The 21,442-nt window shown below is 32.3% G+C and overlaps 2 protein-coding genes across 2 annotated transcripts in view; both read right to left on the bottom strand.

Annotated features, from left to right (window-relative positions):
• Positions 1–1,485: 1,485 nt before the first annotated feature.
• Positions 1,486–18,646, bottom strand: LOC129800439 (troponin C-akin-1 protein-like). Its single transcript, XM_055844805.1, has 3 exons — positions 18,300–18,646; positions 14,368–14,684; positions 1,486–1,796 (listed from the first exon to the last, which is right to left on the bottom strand). Exons 1-3 carry the CDS (start codon positions 18,312–18,314, stop codon positions 1,628–1,630), a joined length of 501 nt encoding a protein of 166 aa, XP_055700780.1. The 5' UTR covers positions 18,315–18,646; the 3' UTR covers positions 1,486–1,627.
• A 430-nt stretch (positions 18,647–19,076) lies between these two features.
• LOC129800445 (putative gamma-glutamylcyclotransferase CG2811) overlaps positions 19,077–21,442 on the bottom strand; it is a 107,669-nt gene continuing 105,303 nt past the window's right edge. The window contains exons 4-5 of the mRNA XM_055844810.1: positions 19,331–19,441; positions 19,077–19,254 (exon numbers count right to left, since the gene is read on the bottom strand). Coding sequence (XP_055700785.1) covers positions 19,194–19,254; positions 19,331–19,441 — 172 coding nt within the window. The 3' untranslated portion in view covers positions 19,077–19,193. The remainder of the gene's footprint in view (positions 19,255–19,330; positions 19,442–21,442) is intronic.

Below are 21,442 nucleotides of genomic sequence, written 5' to 3'. Positions count from 1 at the left end.
GAATTTTCTAATTTTAATCCACAAATTATCTATTAGAAACTCTTTCCAAATTCGTTTTATTCCGAAATTTCCCTTAACTTTTATCTTTAATATCTGCTAGATAATTCTTCTTGCACTTGAAGAACGTTGCGCTATCTTTTTTGGATTGAATTATCTGCTGCTAGAATTTCTGTGAAAATAAATAAACATGAAAAATAATTTAATGATCACAAACTGTTTAAATATCTTTTTTAAGAAGTTCCTTTGGCGATCATATAGCTGCTAGAAATCATTCTTTACTAAATGAATTTCTGCTAGAATTTTTAAACTTATTGCTCTTGTTTTATATTAGAGGAATAATGTGCTAGCATAATTTTCCTATCTGAGTGAATGGGTATTCTGCTACAATTTACTGTATACAGTAGACTCTCCTAAATTCGGGCATTTGGGACCGAAATGTCAACCGAATTAGAGAAAAATTCTGGCAGCAAATTGCTTGAAATGCAACGATTTTTTGTTCATCTGTATACTTATATTGAGTTTATATGCTGATTGCTATAATAAATTTCATGAAAATCTCTTAATAATGCAAAATCCCATTAAAGCTAAGACAAATCATGACAAATTTGAACGTATTTGCTTCATTTGATAATCGTAATCGAACTTGAAAAATGTCAACAACCTTTTTTCGAATTTAACTGCCGCCCGAATTATAAAGTAGCCCGATCTTCAAAGAGCCGAATTAGCGAGAGTCTACTGTAATATGAGTATTTCTAATTCTAGTGCGATTTATTTTTAATAAACAAAGGTATTGTGCTAGAAAGTTACTGCTTAAGATCTTCTGCTATAATTTCCCAACTAACCCGATTTCCATGCTAATTAATCAATTTTATTTCAGATTGTGCTCGTCGTGTCTATGATTGCGATCGTCAGCGCTTACCCCGGTGGAAAGGGGGAACAGTAAGTTACGAATTTTACTGATCTTCCCTGGACAAGTGATCCCTAATGTTTTTCTTGAATTCTTGCAGTGTTCATTTCAAGATCCACGTGCCATATCTCACTCATGATCACCATCATCATCATGTTCAGAAAGTAGGATACCCCGTAGTCAAGCACGTCCCAGTCTACAAGACTGTCCACGTGCCAGTCCCTGTTCCTGTCAAGGTTCATCATCATGAACCCAAGCACGAGGAAGTTCATGTCGTTGAGGAGCACCATTCTGATGGTGGTCATGATGGTGGATTCTCTGGAGTCTCAGACTTTTCTTCCGGATCCAGTGGATGGCAAGGATCTCATGGAGGCTTTGCCTCATCTGGATCTTTCGGAGGTTATGAATCATCCGGATCTCATGGAAGCTTCGGTTCATCTGGATCTCATGGTGGCTTCGAGTCATCCGAATCTCATGGATGGGACAAATAAACATCCGTAGATTTTTATAAAAAATTAAAATACCTCAAAACTTCACACCAAATCTTAGACTGTTTCCAAATCACGTTGAATAAATAATTTGTTGTTATACAAAAATTTAATCATTGACTCTCAATCAAAACAAATACTCAACAGAGTTGGGAGATGAGACACTGACCGAGGGTCTCCTGAAGTGCAATTTCGCTGACAAGCTCCGTTTTCTTTGATCACAAGATCATCTTCAGATGAATAAGTTGTAAAGTAAGTCATTCTTTGCCACAATCTTCTCTTCTCGCTCCGATCGAGGTCCATAGGGATGCCTCACTGTGTTCTTGTACTCAGAGAGGTAGGGCAGGGTGTCCAGGTACTCTGGGTAGTTCTTCAGCAGAAACACCCAGCACGGTACGATTCTGCAGAAAAAAAAGTGAAGAAGCGTGAATAATTTCTTCGTAATGAAGATGATTTGATTTTCAAATTCAGCAGGAAATTGCGAATTAGAAAGACTGATTTATCGATTCGGAAAGAGGTTTATGGTAATAGCTGTATTAAGACTTATTAGCAAAACACCTTCTCCCGACACACCCGTATATAAGCAATTGAATGCGATCTGCTTGAATTTCCAAAGAAAGTCTATTACGTTATGTTTTCAAAATGCCTATTTAAAAATAAAAACTAGGTTATTGTATTTATAAATTGATAAAATTATGAAAGAGTTTAAATTATTTTTACTTTTATTTAATAATTCAATTGTAGGCACGCAATGAATTTTTGCGATGATGTGATAACATTATATCAAAAAACATTTTTTTTTGGGATAGGGAAGGCTTTCAGGATTCGCACACACTCTGGCTTCGAGCACTTCATATTTTTCCCATATTCCTTTAATGAACCTGTAGGGAAATTCTGTAATTTTCATGTCATTATCACGCGTGAGTTCGAAACCTGATAATGCCAATCGAGCTTTTCTTGTCATATCATATGAGTTCGAAAATGCAATTCATTGATTTTTTACTGAAATCCCTTTACTTGATGATTTTATGAAAATGTAGTACGTCTTGGTTGATTTGTTTATCAAAATTCATTGTCATTTGAATTGCCAGAAATTTAGAATATGTGACTTCTGACAATGCCACGTGAGCTGAAATGGCAATATCACGCCTACAGAATCGCATTTTCGAAAAAGCTCTCCTAAGATTCGAACCCAATTTGTCATTACACTAGAGAAATCCGAAAAAGTTAAAATAACATTCCGGAAATGTTAATTTTACCCTACATTATTGATCCGAAATCGGTGTAAATATAATGCTTTTTAGGTGTATTATGTGTTACAGTTACCCTTTTTCATGTTAATTTTACACTTAGAAGTGTGTAAAATTAAGATTAAAAAATTTTGATATATTTTTACACTTAAAAACAGTTAAAGTTACGAGGAAAAAAAGTTAATCGCACCCTCTTTTTTTCAGTGTAGGGCATTGCCAGAGCGTTACAGAATCCTCCTCCTGACGTCCTGACCTAGTCTCATAACATTCAGAGATACAGAACATGGGAAAAAATATGAAGTGTTCGAAACCAGAGTATGTTTGAAGGCTCAAAGCCATCCTCTACCAAAAATCCTCTGAAACATTTTAAATGGACTTTTTTGATAGAAATTTAGATTAAGAATGTCCTTTTATGTGTGCAAAAATTCAATTTAAACCCAATCTTTATGAATCTTTCGAATTTCGTAATCTGAAGGCTTTCCAAAGACACCAAAAAGACTTTTATCGTAAAGAAACTATCGGGAAATTGATCAAAATTACAATAAAAAATGCCCTTTACAAGTCAAAACCTTTTCTATAAGTTTGCTTTCAAAAATTCACCAAATGCCAAATACTAACCCTATTTTGATTCTTTCGGGCAGAAGAAAAAAGCTTGACAGACAACTTACACTGATCCCATAGGAATGTACATGGACTTTTTTGTACGAAATCACGAGGGGTCCCCTGAAGGGAAAAAATAAATGTGCACGATGAAACTATGACTCTTCATGAGTGCATTGATACCAAAATCATAATTATTGAGCTTATAGTTTCCTCACAATAATTAATTAAAGTCGCGAAGACATGCAAAAATTTGGCCAAAAAGTACAATGGTCAGAGGGGTTGTACAAAAATTTACTGCAAATCTGAGGTGTCAAATGCCTTGGGCCGATGGACTTTCCCCTCCCACAGTAAAATTTTTTGTACTATGGACAAAATTTTCCTTCTGTCGTAGGTAGCGATGGATTTTTTCCCCTCCTTTCGATGCACCAATGGACTTTTTCGAACAGCGAAGTACTTTTTCGTACATCGCGGTACTTTTTTGTCCATAGGAAGACAAAATGATCCTCTCCATGCTCCTTCAGTGCTCCATGGATGAGACAGTGATCCACGTGATCCTTTTGCACCCGCACTGATGGAAAATAAACAATTTCTTGCTTCCATCGACATTGTGCATGTTCATTTCCCCCAGTCGCAAATTTTTTTTGACAATTCGAAAAATATCAAACAACCCGGCTGGACTGGTGATATTTCTATAAGTACTTAATGCATATTAATAAATAATATTTATTTAAATTCCTAATATTCACGTTTTATTATAATATATGTAATTACAGATCTTTTTCGTGTTTTTTTTAATCTTTTTAAATAAATAAGTTACGAGTGTTCATAAAACAAGCAATACTTGAGAATAATAGGCTAAAATTGCGCATTAAACCTGCTCCAAAAGCTGTTAATTTACTATTTCAAATACCGATAAATATTTTGATAGTATTTTAAAGAAAACGTGTATTTAAATTATTTAATTTAAATTTATTTTTTAATTATTATTTATTTATATAATTAATTAATTTAATAATTAATTATCTAAATCCGTACAAAAATTTAATCTAAAACTATGCAACAAATTGACAACTTTTTTCTGTCTCACATGTCTCACTCGGTACGTTTGATACAGTTGAGTCCCCTGATTAAGAATATGGTCTTGGTTTTCCTTAATCATGTCACAATTTTCTTATTAATGCTTTTAAATTTTGTCTGCTTTGCCTTACATTATCCTTTATATGTGAGGTTCTAGCAAACAGAACTTAATAAGTGTGGGGTGGGTCCGTTGGAAAAGTTATTATTTGTGCTTCAATTTTGATAATAACAAAATACTTTGTAAAATCACTCCTTCATGGTGAAAAATTGGAGTTTCTCTAAAAAATACCAAAAAATGGTCTTAGAGTGAGGTTGTAAAAAATTGTATAAAATCAACTAAACAAAATAATGAAAATTCATCTAAACCAAACGATAGGCATCACTTAGGACTACAATTTTGTTTATAGAAGATATCGTGCTCCGATCACTCTATATGCCTCATTTGTTGGTTTTGTCATATTCCAAAAATATGAAATATCTATTATTGAGCAAATTCCCTAAAGATAACTGAGAAAATATCTTACAAAATTTATGTGAAACTTACATAAATGTTTAGATTCTTCTTTAAATCGATCGGGGACTACCAACATGATTTCCATTTGCATCCCCAATAAACATTCAGCCGCGAGAAGAAACCCCTAAACTTTCTCAACGAACATTTCTCAAATATAAATATTTCAATGATTTTAGACCCTTTAGGCCATACTTTCATTTAAAATTAACCTCTACTAGAAATAGTATTAGACGGATGGATGGAAATAAGTAGAAACAAAAATTTTATTCTTAAAAGGAAAACTGAGAGCTTCGTAATGAGGGTTGATTTAGGATGTAAATGAAAATTATGTTGATGGTTCTCCGATCGATTTAAAGATGAATCTCAACATTTATATATGTTTATTATTATGTTTCAAAATGATTTTTCAAAAATCTCTGGGACATTTGATCTATAATATGTATTTCATATTTTTGGAAAATGACAAAAACCAACAAAAGAGGCATATAGAGTGATCAGAGCGCGATGTCTTACTTGCATGAAAAAAATTGTAGTCTTAGTGATGCCTATCGTTTGGTGTAGATGAATTTTCAATATTTTGTTTAGTTTGTTTTATACAAAGTTTTACAACCTCACTCTAAGACCATTTTTTTTGAAAATTTTTAGAGAAACTCTAATTTTACACCCTCAAGGAGTGGTTTTACAAAGTTTTTTTTTTGTTATTATCAAAATTGAAACACAACTAATGACCTTTCCAACGGACCCACACTTATTAACTTCAGTTCACGAAAACCTCAGATATAAAGGATAGGGGAAACTGGGGTACCACCATAGATATAATACTACGGATGGGACAAGTTGAGCATTTTCCTAAGGAGCCAGTGAAGCGACCTCAAAAACTGAAATGAAATCAAGTGTTCTGAAGCAATGAATTTTTCATTGTTTTTCTTTTTCTTGTCGTGTTGGTGTGTGGTTTAATATCAGTGAATAATTCTCCTAGAACCATAGAACAAGAGTTAGAATTCTTGTTCTATAGTCTAGAATGAAGTGCTGTGTGAAAAATTGTGAAAATAGCTCGTGTGTTGGGATATATGAGAGTGTTCCCAGGTGAGTACCTGAAGAAGATTCTTTTTAATTGTCCGCCCACCAAAGGCCGCCATAAAAAAAAAGTTCTTCCACAATAAGAAGAGGATATAATCCTCTATTAAATGGTAGGCTCTCAGGACCGGAATTCTATTTTTTAACGAGTTATCGGTGAAAAAAACCGTGAAGTGATCCAGTAACGTAGTCACGAAAATTTTCAATTTTTGGTGATACCTGAGCAACATAACTTTTGTGTGATTCAACAGTGTGCTTCACAAGATTCTTTCTAGTTATGTATTATTGGTATTAGAATCTTAATTCCAGTAATAATATTGGCTTTATTAATTTGAATAATATTGTTTATTTGATTTTAAATATTAATTTTTTTTAAATGATTGCGGAAAGTTTTTTGATTTTTCAGCTACCCAAAAATTTAAAGAAAAAAAAATTGTGAATTACCATTCTCAAATTGGCTTTTTCGAAAGGCATAGGTAAAAGCCAAATCTGCAACATGCACTTCGATATAAAAGATTTAATTTTTGCAAAATCCAGAAAAGGCAGAAAAAGATACTACCTACATAAAAGGCACAATCCAATTGGTAGATGCATTTTTTAATTGTTTCTTTTGTCTGCCTGCAAACAGAAAAATAACACTATAGTTTTTGAATGAGCATTCAGTAGATTATTTATAGATTTTAATTTATTTCTTTAGCAAAGTTTTCTGATTTCTGATCACTAATTCTGAAATTTCTTCAGAACATTTCAGTTCAGATGATTTTTTTTAGTTAACAATAAGAATGACAAGAAGAATAGTAAACAATAATAAAACCAAAAATAATACTCCGTTCCGAATGAAGTCGTTTGGGAAAAAAATGGAATTAAGAGAAAGTTTATTGGCAAATGTTTTATGTACCACTTCTTGTAAAGACTTCTTGTTAATGTTCAGAACTAAAATTGAGGTCTAGTCTTTGATAAGTTGAGGAACGCATGTCTTAAAAAATTCTTATTTTTCGCGTTTTATTGTCAATCGAAATTAGATGGTAAATGGTGAAAGATAGAGACTTGGGACCTTCGAGGGACCCCTGTAAATTGACCCTGGGACCATTAATACGCTCTTCATTTCCCCACTCCTCTCCCCCTTCTTTTGGGGATTGCTCGAAAACACAACGTGTGATTTTTTTTAATTTTGGATATGTTAGATATTACCCGGGCGGAAATTTGACCATGCACGAAAATACAGTTGAATCATTCCTAATAACGAATTTGCAGGATCAAGCTTTAGAGAGCGTATTTATGAACATAATGTTGTCATGTTTGAGCTTGTTGGAGAGGTCTTGGGATTTCTGACAAGACTGAACTGGTTCGGTTAGGAACCGGTTTATAAACCATAACTAATTTATATTAGAAAATCAATTGTATTACTCCTGAGTTATTTTGGGCGATCTTGTGTGATTTAAATCTGTTGTGAGATTTCAAATATGGATCAAATAAAAAAAAACGTTGTGAAATCCTGAAATTTATAGGCATGAAAATGTTCTCCATAACTTGGATATTTGAATTACTTTATTAATTACAGATAAATGAAGCAAAACTATTTTAGGGTGAAGAACTTCATTTACACATTTTAAACAGATTTTTTTCAATTTTAAGAAAAAAATTATGTGTAGTGCAAACTTTTACGGGACAAAAAGTTTTTTTTAAGCAAAAACTTGAAATGTTTAAAAATCTTCAAAACACTTTAAAGCAAAGACTACAATGAGACAAAAAGTTGTTTTTTTAAGCAAACAACTCAATTATACTTTTGAATTAAGCTTTTTTATCTTACATATAACAAAAGAAATCTGTTTGAAATGAAATTCTATTCCCTAAAAAATCGCATAAATTAGTTTTTCAAAGATCCAATTTATGAAGGAAAGTGTCATGCTCATAAATTTAGGCATTTCAAAATTTATTTTTCATTGAGCCATACTTACAATTTAAATCATCCATAAGATTGCGCAAAATATTTTAGGATTAATACAATTGATTTTCTCATAAAAATTAGTTATCGGTATATAACCCGGTTCATAACCGGTTGGAACCGATTAAGTCTTCTCAGAAAGTTCAAGACCTTTCCAAAGAGACTCTTTTTAACTTTTGACCTTGAAAAATCGATATTAGGAATAATTCAACGGTATATGGTAGAATGTCCGCCTGGGTAATCTCTAAAAGTAATCCAAAATTGAAAAAAAAAAATCGCACGACATGTTTTCGAGCAATCCCAAAAAAAACATTGATGGTGGGGAAAAATAAGGAACATATTACTGGTCCCAGGGTCAACTTATGGGAGGGTCCGCCGAAGGTCCCAAGTTCTTATCTTTAATGATTTAGCACCCAGATATTCAAACATATAAAAAAGAATATTCTTTTTATTGCTCATTCTGCAAAATTTGAGCAATAAAAATATAATATCGGTAATAACAGTTGAGTTCTATTTGCGCTTTCCAAAAATTTAGAACAAATTTTAGCCTGTAATGCTAATCACAGTCCATTTTTAGTAATGAACTCTCTACCGGAGATAATTTTATTAAATAAATAAATAATAAATTATGAATTAACGCGTTATATCTAGGAGAACGCTTAAAAGAAGCGTGTGTTTTGTGATTTTAGTGATTTTTAAATAAATCTGCTTATACAGATCTGTAACTGCTTAGACAGATTCTCTAGTGAAGTACATAGAATAATTCAGAAATACTGTTTTTTGCAGTTTTGGCAGAACCTTTAAAAAACTCATAGTTTTTCATCTAAAAAAATGACTTAATTATTTATAATAAATGTAATTGTTTATCAATCTTAAAAATTCAATGTACTAGGCTATATATCTAGGTAGGTACCCCAACAATTTCTAGTCAATTGGATGAAAATGACTACTTACTACAGTTCTACTGTTTGTCGCGGAAAACGTAAAAAATTCTACCCTCAATGCGAACATTGCCGCGTCGCCATTTTGCATTCAAAATTGAAATAAAAAATATTTTTGTGTTCCTCAAGCCATATGTAATAACCCCTAAAAATTTCAAGTAAATCAATTTATTAGAAAAGTCACACAAAAACACATAAAAACAGTCAATTTTGGCTTTTAAAACCTTTTAAAGAAATTTAATTTGCAAAAATTTGAATATATTTTAGGTCAATCAAAGATCAATTTTTTTCGGCGGAGTCAGACGCTGAAGAAGAAATGGATGGACCAGTTTTTGGGGAGGAATGAGAAATTGTGTATTTCAACAACGCTCAGGAACCTCGACGAAACTGTTAAAAGTGTTCTACATTATATAGGGGAAAAATATCAAATTATGGATTTTATTAAAAACGTCGATAATTTTAGAAACTTCACAAGAGTTGTTATCATAAATTAAATCATAAGTTAATCATAAGTTAAATTTATCATAAATTTGCATTTTGAAATTATGTGAAAAAACTAAACATCAATTACTCTTTGCAATAAAATCTATTAAAACGAAAATTCACTATTTTTTTATAACTAAATAAATATTATCTAACTAAATTATGCCGAGTTGGTGTACATTATTTCATCATCAAAATTTCACCACCAACCAATATGCTGATTTAGGCTTAGGATTATCTATTGTTTTTTTATCGACATTTTAAATTTTATAGTCACCTGATTATGATTCGGACGAAAAAACTAGAAAGAATTAGTATTAAATTATTTGAGAATTTCACTTATCGGAAAATTTAGAATTTAGAAATTAATATCAATTAATACTGTAATTAATTCCGATTATCGTAAAAAACAACCCATGGATTCGAAAAAAAAGTTTGCTAAGAAAACGTAAGACATGAAAAATCGTCTATTTTGTATTTCAAGTTAAATACAATATTAGCCCCAAGGCGATTTTAGGAGATCGAGCATCTCCCAAATAACCAGTGGCGTGCTCACTCAGTTTACACTGAGTGAGGGAAAAATCATTTTATATGAAAACTGGCACAAAATTTTTGTTCGGGCGTCCTCTCCCTATTTACTCTGAGGGTACCACCAAACACTTTTGAAAGATGCGATTTCGACTAAATTTCCTAAGAAAACTGTGAATTTTAGAAAAATGTTGCTTACCCCTTGTTATAGGCTTAGGTTTAGGCTGCATATTAACGTATACAAGGATGATGTGAAGCACTTCGATTTTCCGTAAAAAGGAAAATTATATCACCATGCATTTTTCGCTCAAAAGAGCACTGCAAAATTTAGAATGAGTGACTAAAATAGCAAAAAACTAAACAACTGCGCACCGAACACATTTTTCAATGGATTTTTCATCATTTTGACAACATTCGAGTTCTACTGGAAAGCAGCACCACTAAAATCGTGCCAAACATTTTACCTAAAGTTCAAATTTTGGGCGCTCTTCTGATTATTTGTGATAAAATCAAGAAATCATTCGTCAATCCTTGGTAAAAAAAAATTCAAGAATCATTTAATGCAAAATTGGGATCTTGAAACTATATTTCTCTTGAGTCTTGAATGAAAATTCCATGAATGAATATAAATTTCAGAAATCGAACAAAGAGGGAAAAATTTTGCCATTCAAGCTACGCTCGCGACATCTGCAATTGTGAGAAATTTGCCTGTATGTTGGTGCCCCAAACTCCGTTTTGTGATGGATTTTATATTCTTTTAAAAAAATGTGAACATTAATTTCTTTAGTAAATACCTAAATATTATCCCAAAACATGTAGGAAAGTACTGGTGTAGTAAAATTTTACTTAACTTGTTTTATTTTCATTTTCCAGGTAGATAAATAAATAACTAAAATTATCAAAATCTCACAATTTTACAAAAAATTATTTTTATTTCTAAAGTATGTGAACTATGTTGAAAATTCTTTTGCTGAACAAGCATCCCTATAGTATCTATGATTTCATATAGGTCTTGTTCTCTGAGGTGTAATACCTATTTAAAAAAATCACAGTGTTTGGTGGTACCCCTGCTTGGTGGTGCCTCAGTTTCCTCTAATGTAAGGCAAAGCAGAAAAAAATAAAAATATTAATAAAAAAATTGTGACGTAATTGAGCAAAACCAAGATCATATTTTTAATCAGGGGACTTAACTCCATCAAACGTACCGAGTGAGACATGTGAGACAGAAAAATGTTGTCAAATTATTGCATAGTGTAAGATAACATATTTTTTACGGATTAAAAAAATTAACTATTATTTAAATAATTAACTATTAAATAATTTAAATTTAAATAATTAACTATTATAAAAATACACGTTTTGTCAAAAATACTATTCAAATATTTATCGGTGCATAAAATAGTAAATTAACATCTGTTTGGAGCAGGTCTAATGCGAAATTTTACTCTCTTATTCTCAAATATTGTTTATACTTAAAAAGATTTAAAAAAAACAACACGAAAAAAGTCAGTAATTACATAAATAATTACATTTGTAATTACATGCAAATATCACCAGTTCAGCCGGGTTGTTTGATATTTTTCGAATTGTCAAAAAAAAATTTGCGACTGGGGGAAATGAACATGCACAATGTCGATGGAAGCAAGAAATTGTTTATTTTCCATCAGTGCGGGTGCAAAAGGATCACGTGGATCACTGTCTCATCCATGGAGCACTGAAGGAGCATGGAGAGGATCATTTTGTCTTCCTATGGACAAAAAAGTACCGCGATGTACGAAAAAGTACTTCGCTGTTCGAAAAAGTCCATTTTGGTGCACCGAAAGAAGGGGAAAAAGTCCATCGCTGCCTGCGAATAGCGAACTTTTTTGTACCATGGGACACAAAACTTGTACCATGTACATTCCTATGAACGCAGCCTTAAAAGCTCTTCTAAAACGATATTGTAGCTCTCTTTGATAAAATTTAATCAAAAACTACTTTAAAGCACTTTAAAAAACCTATTTTAGGGTAAAGTGATATAATTTGGAATTAGTGTTACAAGGTGGACAATTCGCCAGTACAAGTTGGACATGGCTTTTTTCTTGATAAATACAGTACAAAATTTGTGTTTAAGCACAAGGAACCAAATTATAAAACTAAAGCATTAAAAATATATAAATAAAAATGAAGTACTAAGTTTATCAAGACAAAAAGCCCTGTCCAAATTGTACCATTGTCCAACTTTACCCTAATTAAAAATGAGATATTGTGGATATTGTCAAATGGTTTTAAGTAAAAGTTATCATAAATCGATTTTCGATGGAAATTAAATTTGGATTTAATGGGATTTTGGACTTTTTGGGATGCTCATACGATGCAACAAAATATATTTCAAAATTCAGTGAAGGAGCTTTTTTGGATCACGGATCACACTCTTTCGGGCTCTTCTTCTTCTTTTGAAAGTCACACCAAATTCAATTTAGTTCAATCTAATTTTGAGACCGAAAGAGTGGTATAGACTTATTCAAATCTCTTGTGAAAGAAAGGGACGCGAGTTTTGATTTCATGAAATTATGCCGAGTCGTCTTGATTTTTATAAAGTCTAATGTTCTTTTATATTTCTTAAATATCGTGTAAAGGATCGCTTCGGTCTTGAAGTGATGTGAATTTTGATCACATGAAATTTTCCTGATCTAAAACATGCCTCGAAGCAATAATAAAGAACAAAGTATATTTTAAAATATAAATTACTACTCCTTGTTGACTAATTTACTTTTTTGTGTAGAACAACTAAAATTTAAACTGACCTTAAATGAACTTCTAATGCCACTAGAACACCTTTTAGAGACCAAGAAAATTTCATGAAATCGAAATTGACATCCTTCTCGTTTTTAAATTGTATGCACAAGTCTATCCTACTCTTTTGCAGTCTTCTTCTACGTTTGAACATCCGTTCAAATTGAATTTTGTTCAATCTAATTTTGAAAGAAGAAAGGATGTAGTAAATTTCATGAAATCAAAATATACTTCCCTTTCTTTCTCGCACGTTTTGAATATGACTACCTCATACTTCCACGCTCCAAATTCGATTGAGCTAAATTGAATTTGTTGTGATGTTTAAAGGAAGAGAAAGAGTGCGAAAGAATGAGATTGTATATGCAAAGCCTGTGAGCAAGAAAGGGATTCGAATTTCGACTTCATGAAATTCTCCTGATCTAAACAGTGTGCCGGAGTTATAAATGATAAAATTTGACAATTTTAAATTAATATTCGTCTATAGATGAATAAATTTCAATGAGATGAAATTGAAAGTTTTTAAATTAAAAAGGTGTGTGAGCACCTTAATAAATCAAGTGACGTAAGAAAATGTTAAACTTTGTCAGTGACGCCAGAATAAGTCATTAGTACCTTCGACACGTCTTTTAGACCAATAAAATTATTTTAAATCAAAATTATTAACGTTCTATCCTTTTTAAAATTTTAGCACTTAAATTTGGTTGATGTAAATTGAATTTGTTTTGATGATCAAAAGAAGTAGAAGAAGAGTGCGAAAGAATAAGATAGATAAATTCAAAACGTCTGAGGAAGAAAGAGGTGTGAATTTTGATTTCATGAAATTTTCTTGATGCATTTTAAGAGGTGAGTCAGAGAAAATCAATTTTGGTCAGATAACAACCTAAATTTTCGGTACACGTTTTAGATCGGTAAAATTTCATAAAAATAAAATTCGCGTCTCTTTTTCAAAAGATTTGCGTAAATTTATCTTACTCTTTCGCATTCAAAATTGGACTGAGATAAATTTAATTTGGTGTGATATTCTCTAGAAGAAGCAGAAGAAGAAGGGTGCAAAAGAAGACGATAGACATATGAAAAACTTTTAAGAAAGAAAGGGATGTTAATTTTGATTTCATGAAACCAAATGGAAAATTGTTTCTAAGCTGTTTTTTCTTATTCGTTACAATGTTATTTTATCCAAAAATTCTAAAATAATAGCTCTAGCACACGCACACCTTTTAGATCAGGAAAATTTCATGAAGTCGAAATTCGAAACCCTTTCTTTCTCACATGTTTTGCATATGACTATCTCATTCTTTCGCATACCAAATTCGACTGAACTAAATTGAATTTGGGGTGGTGTTTAAGAGAAGAAGAAGAGTTCGAGAGAATGAGATAGACATTATGCAAAACATGTGATAAAGAAAGGGATCCGAAATTCGACTTCATGAAATTTTCTTGATCTAAAAGATGTGCCCGAGCCATATGGTAAGTTTTTACATAAACGACAAATTTTGTGAATTGGAATATAAATTGTACATAAAGTTTCAACTTTTTGACTTCCAGAACTTTCAAAAATCACTAGAATGTTTATTTTATTTCAAAATTGAAAGTTGAAATCTTTCCAATCAACTTTCTAGATCTTAGATTTAATATTTGATAAGTCTAGCTAGTTTCTCTTGGATATTGGCGATTTGAAAATTTATTACGCTATTTATTAATTATCCCAAAAATGTGTATTTTCGAAAGAATTGAATGCGTGAAACTACCCCATTCGCCCTTATTGTTCATTTTACTAACCCTTCCTGAAGTCCCATGTTCATATCTTGAATGTCACGAGTGAGAAGATCACGTCCTTCGAGGTTTTCAATCTTTTCCATCATCCTGTCATCTACCTCGTAGATTTCCCCAGCTACGTAGTTCCCATGCCCAGGTTTGTCCAGCAGGAAGGGTATGTTGTATCTTGTGGCGATTACCAGTGGCATCTTCTTGGTTGTGGCAGCTTTGCAGACGAACTTGGCATATCCGTTGCTGGACTTCTTGAACCAGTAATGATTAGGTTCACCCCTCTTCAGCGTTCCGTAGACGAAGAGCTTCTGCAGAGCCGAACGAGCGACCTAATTTAACGAAAGATCGTTAAGAGTAATCATTAAACTTTTTGCTAGTTTTATTGTGATACGGACACCGTTTATGCCATTTACATTTTATGAAGTTATTGCCTTGAAGTTTAAAAATAGTTTGTAAAAAGCGTGTAATCATAAAACAGTGGGAAAATGCTAAGAAGTACAAACTTTTGATAAGAAAGCTGTTTATCGGTATTACGTGACTCTTGAAATTTAAATAACAAATTTTCTGTGACATCACTGATCGCTGAAAGTGAAGCTCCCACGTTTGGGTTCCAGAGCCGGACACCAAGCAACTGGCTCTCAAGTTTAAAAAAAATGAAAGCCGGTGTCTTTGGAGATAAGAAACCCTCGCAACACTCTCACTTTGGATTTCCACAAATACATCTCCTGATAAGAGATTACTGGGGCAGAATTTGTTGGGGGCAATCTGAAGATGTGCATCACGTAGCTAGCAAGTGAGACCACTCCAGATGCCCCCGTGGATTCATAAAACCATCTTGGGAGATTTCTGCGATGCGAAATGCAAGGGGGAAGTATCTGGTGATTTTAGATAATTTGCGATTAAGATTAGTTGCACAGAAATTATGAAGAAGTAGGGGAAGGCTTTCAAGCTTAGCACACACCCTGGCTTCGAACACTTCATATTTTTGCCATATTCCTTTCATTTATTTGACCTGATATTTTCAATGGCCAGTTTTAACCCTTTGAGGACAATTAGGTCACCGGTGACCCAAAAATGAAATTTTTCCTACGTTCATCTAAAGTTGTGTCTTGCACTAAAAAGTCAGGAAAATTAGTTTTTCTGACCTTCAAATTTTTGACTCTCTCGTCCTTAAAGGGTTAAGTCACACATTTCCTGAAAAAATCAGGGGGCAAATTCTGAACGCACCTAGTCAGACTACATATATCTAGTCTGACTACATAGCTGTACATGTACATTGCTGGTGAATGTGTGTGAGTGCAGTCGAGACACATTTTGTAGTCTCTGAATTCGTTAAGATGGTTAACGAATTGAAATCGCGACAACCTCTGACTTGATAGGTGACTACATAGCTAAAAGCTATCTAGGCACCTCTTGAACATGCCTAGATGGCAAAAATTTCTCTGAAATCGGACCAAAAATGTCTTAAATATAGTTGAAGACATTCAGTAAATGTAAAAATGTTAAATAATTAAAGTTATGTGAAATTTATGCACAAATTTCACTTATTTAATATCGCATTTTTTTGTATACGAAGGTCCACTCAAAATTAGAATATTTCTTTATATCTGACGTTTAAAGCTTTGTATCGCTGTTATTTTAATTTAAAATCTCTTTTCTATTTTACTGGTAGATTAATTTTTTATCTTTAACCGTTTGGGCTAAGGTTACGTACTTAAAAAAAAATCCGCTCATGAATTTTATTGCTCGAACTCAAAGAGTGAGCAAGAGTATCCTCATTCTTTTGCAAGAGAAGATTTAACTCAATTTAAGAAAAAGAACTCTAAAATAGTTTGAGAAAAGACTTCAAATTTTGCAGGCTTCGTACAATTTGCTTGAAGGACTCTTATATTCTTAACACAATATTTAGTAGAACATTTTTATATATCTCTTTAGAATATTATAACAATATTCTTTTTGTCTTTCAGAAAAAAAAGCTTTTATGAACAATGCCTAATTTTAATATTTTCTATTATCTTTTTCGTTTTCCTATGCAAATATAATTTATAAATAAAGTATAAATAAAATTTGACCACTAATACTCAGATTTGTAATTTATTAAAAATTGCGATTTCACAAGAAATAATACACACGAAATTAGAAAAATTATTTCTATTTACAATTTTTTGAGAGCTCTTTAATCCCATTAATGTATGACTTTATTAAAGACTATAAATCGAATGTATAATAAGCCCTCAAGTTGCGTTAAAAAAATGAATAAAAAATCATAAGCTTCTAAAGGAGAGATATCGTTTATTTAATATGTATTATTTGCAAATCCTTTAGAAATAACAATTTAGTTTTTAAAGTTGTTGGAAAAGGACGATATAAAAAAATGCAATATAACAAAGCTAAACATTTTAAATAGAATTTTAATAATTTTTCTCTATATTTTGCTCATTACCCGCAAGCTTCCAAGCTTTAATGCCTAAATTTCCCTAAGTCTAGTGCAAGCATTGCAAATTAGCAGTATAGTTAAATAGTTCTTGAATTTATCTATCCCTAGCCAGAAATTAAATTATTTATCATGAAATACTACAAATATTTTGCAGGAAATAAAGGAATTATTTTTATTTCAATTTTACTTCTCTTTTAAAGGAAGAAAATGGGTAATTTAATGCACCCACAATATTAATGCACCCATTCCCAAAAAAAGATGCAACTGAATTTCGTCAATTGCGGTAGTTGTCTCAGTCATCGCCGAGTTTTCGTTGTTGACTAAATGAAAAACAACAGCTCTGCAAAAGACAGTTTTGTGCAGTTTAATCGCGGAAAAACCTATTAATTCGATTAGAATCTGTAAAATACATTCAATAAGGTATCATCTTTTTTCCAAAGTGTTTTAGTGCCTGTATTCGTAGGTAGTAAAATGTGAAGTGGCAAAAGCTCGGCATCCTGTGGCTCACACACACACAGAGACATTTCAACGAAGCTATGTAGTCTCTTACTACATAGCAAGTAAACTTCAGAATTGGCCCCCTGATTTTTCTTGGATTGAACACCAAAAGCGTAACCAAAGGAATACGAAACATAAAATCAATTAATTAAACAACAGAAATAGAAGTCAAGCAAAGAAACGTGGTCTTTCATTATATTATTTTACTAGAATTTTTTGTACTTCTGAGTTCTTTAAATTTGCTTAAGATTATGGAAACTGTGGGATTGGATTTTACCATGGCATATTGCATTGGTATTGGTATTATTGGTATTTTTAATATTATTTAATATTATAATCCCAATACAGTATACGCATGTAAAATTCAATCCGACTTTCTTAGAATGAATCCCAAAAGAGGTAAAAATTATACGAAATCAATTAATTAAAGAGAATGAGGATCAGGAAAAAACATTATTTCATTCTCTTATTTAACTAATTGGTTTTGTATTTTTCGGTTCCTTAAATGTTTTTAAGATTATTAGAATCATGTGGGATTGCATTTTATCATGGGATATTGCATTGGGATTGGTATTTTTAATTCTATTTTTGTAAATTCTGTTGAACAAAACCAATACCAATGAAGATTTTAAGTTAAAAACGCGATCCGAAATGCATTTAAAAAATTTAAAATTTATTTTTATTATAAATGAAGGTATTCTATACTCAATTCATCTAATGGTGGAGGACTTGTTCTATGATGTTTGATATCCAGTGAGATTCACTTTACCTGGTTCCTCAGGTAATGGCACTGACAGTCCTATACTTGTAGGGGAGGGTCGGGTAGATTCACGCATGCATTACGTGATTATTAATTTGTAATTATAGTTACTGTATTTATGAAGTATTAGAAGTACAAAAAATGTAGGAAGTTTTGATTGGTGTTAAGAATTTTAAACAAATTTAAATAAATTCGGTTTGAAATCTTAAGATATTTCCCCCTTTGTAAAAGATATATGATGTCGTCTACCTTGTAGTTACACATAATGGCCTCCTTGCGTCTTCTTCACCTCAAACACGAACTCCCAGTGCACCAGATAAGAAATTTTCACTGATTTCTCAGCCACTTAGCACATCACTCCACGATCGTGATCGATTTTTCCCTGATCTTGAGGTGATCTTCCACTGATCTTAAGGGAGTTTCCGGCCAAACCACGTATCACTCTTTGTTATTTTCCGTGACTAAATTTTACTGGCAGCTTGTTTGTGTTTTGGCTGACCTTGGCTCACAAATGCCCAGAAAAAAATCCTCCTCCTCTGCGTGTTGAATATCAACTGCGATGAAGCCCGGAGAATGGAGTTTGGCAAGCAACTTTCTGGCCAAGCTACTCAAATAGCACCAATACATCAGAAATCTCTGGTTTGTGTTGGTAATTTTTGTCCAATACCAATAAGAAATTACTAAAAAAAACATCGCTTTTATCAATTCCATTTATTTATTTTTTTCCTCTTCCAAAATGCTATTTGAAAAATAATAAACCAGTGAAGATCACATTTGTTAGATCACCCAACAAATGTGACTCTTTGCTGGCGAGATCACTCAAAGTCAAATTGGGATCAATGGGAGTATCTCATTTGAACCCCGTGGAGACAATTTTCAGCCTCCAAAAAACGTCCCTCCTTAGCTATATATTTAATTATCGCGATAACAAACGTCCCAGATAGCAAAAGTTTTCCCTCTGCACAACTGATAAAGCGCCTCACAAACACGAACCAGCGGATTTTCCAACACAAACAAACACCAATGTTTTGGCCAGATTGGCATTTTAATTAATTTCTCATTCCACTTCTATTTGAGCATAATATGCCCCAAAAATTAGGCCAATTGGATGAACCACATGGCTGAACAAAATCCCGGGAAAACTCACTTCTTCAGGTCAGTTTGGATACCTTCGCGCAGATCTTCTGGAGTGCTTTCATTGTAGCTGGAAATTAAAGCAAGATTATTGCCTGGAGAAGTTTAAATCATCTTTGGAAGAGATGTTGGGATCTCTCTTAGACCTTTCGCAGTATCTCTTCTCCGGAGTGTCTTTGTATTCGGTGAGCATCTCGAAGTTGAGGAGGTGTTCAGGGTAGTTGCGAATGAGATAGACCCAGCAAGGGAGTAGTTTTCTGGAAAGGGACAATTATTTATGCTTTAAAGTCCGAAGAACCTTTAGAGGAAAGTACTCTCCCTTAGAACATTCGTACCTTCGAATAATGTGAGTTTTCTTTTATTTTTCCTAAGACACTTACACATTCCTATTAATTATTAGTTAGATTGTCATCAATTATTGATAATTACGCGATAATTATGTATAAGTGTCTTAAGGAAGATAAAAGAAATTCACATTATTCGAAAGGAGGAACGTTCGAAGGGAGAGTACTTTCCCCTACAGTTGCATTTAAAAATCTTAATTAATTTAATCCTTTCTTCCGTTTTTAGAAACAAATTTAAAAGTAAACAAATGAAAAATAATATACCTATCACTGAGAAAAAAAGAGGGTGCGATTAACTTTTTTTCCTCGTAACTTTAACACTTTTTAGGTGTAAAAATATATCAACATTTTTTAATGTTAATTTTACACCATTTTATTTCAAAAAGTGTTAAAGTTATGACGAAAAAAAGTTAATCACAGCCTCTTTTTTTTCTCAGTGTATAAATTTATTAAAATGTATTATTTTTTATGTATTTTTTATTTGTCATATAACCATCTTAGTTACCAGTTGTTTAGGACTATACAGCAGCTTGGCAATACTTTGATGGAAATGGTCAATAAAAATTTAAATTCAGTCAGTAAAAGAATCCTCTTTGATCAATAGAAAAATGTATAGTCAGTCTAAATGGGAAGTAAAACATTCGATTTAGGCCAGTAAAAAACGGTTTTAAATTTTGAAAATGGTGAAAGAAAACCATTTAATTTGTTTGTCAGTAATGGCTCCGGCACACCTTTTAGATCAGGAAAATTTCATGAAGTCAAAATTTGAATCGCCTTCCTTCTCACACGTTTTGCAGGTGACTATCACATTCTTTCGCATTCATCTTCTTCTTTTAAACATCACTCCAAATTCAATTTAGTTCAATCGAATTTGGTATGCGAAAGAATGAGATAATCATATGCAGAACGTGTGAGAAAGACAGAGATTCGATTTTTCTCAGTAAAAAGTGGTTTCACAAAATAAACAAATTAATTTCTTATGGCTCCGGCACTCCTTTTAGATCAGGAAAATTTCGTGAAGTCGAAATTCGCATCCCTTTCTTTCTCACACATTTTGCATTGTCTATCTAATTCTTTTGCTCTTCCAATTCGATTGAGCTAAATTGAATTTGGTGTGATGTTTAAAAGAAGAAGAGTACGAGAGAATGAGATAGACATATGCAAAGCGTGTGAGAAAGAAATGGAGTCGAATCTTGACTTCATGAAATTTTCCTTATCTAAAAGGTAATGCCGCAGCCATTAATCAGTAAAAACTTAAATTAGGTCTCTAAAAAAAATCCATGACTCCGGCACACCTTTTAGATCGGGAAAATTTCATGAAATTGAAATTACCATCCTTTTCTTTCTCAAATATTTTGCATATGTCTATCTTATTCTTTCGTACTCAAAATTCGACTGAACTAAATTGCATTTGGTGTGATGTTCAAAAGTAAAAGAAGAGTCCGAAAGAATGGAATAGACATAAGCAAAACATTTAAGAAATAAAGGGATATGAATTTTGATTACATGAAATTTTCCTAATCTAAAACGTGTGGCAGAGCCATAACGATCAGAAAAATGAAATGTAGTTAGTAAAAATCGATTTGTGGTCAATATAAGAATCGATCAAGGTCATTAAGAACTGGTTTTAGAAAGTGTAAAAAAAAAGCAAATCAATTTCTTTCTCTGTAATAAATTTAATTTGTCTAGCAAATCTTTTAGATCAGGAAAATTTCATGAAGTCGAAATTCGAATTCCTTTTTCACACACTTTGTATATGTCTATCTTATGTTTTTGCATTCTTCTAATTCATTTAAACATCACAAAAAATCGATTTAGTTTTTGAGTTCGAAAGAACGAGAATGACGAGAATGACGAGAAAGACATAGTTCATAAAATTTTCCTGATCTAAAAAATATGCCGGAGCCATAAAGA

This window comes from Phlebotomus papatasi, chromosome 2, assembly GCF_024763615.1.
Source record: "Phlebotomus papatasi isolate M1 chromosome 2, Ppap_2.1, whole genome shotgun sequence".
Lineage (NCBI taxonomy): Eukaryota > Metazoa > Arthropoda > Insecta > Diptera > Psychodidae > Phlebotomus > Phlebotomus papatasi.
Note: the sequence above shows the minus strand (reverse complement) of the source record. Positions and strands in the feature narration are given on the sequence as shown.

Excerpts from the sequence above, each read along its gene's own strand:
- LOC129800439 (XM_055844805.1), bottom strand. Across the intron at positions 1,797-14,367 it reads AACATGGGACTTCAGGAAGG|AATCGTACCGTGCTGGGTGT; the intron begins GTTAGTAAAATG and ends TTTTTTCTGCAG.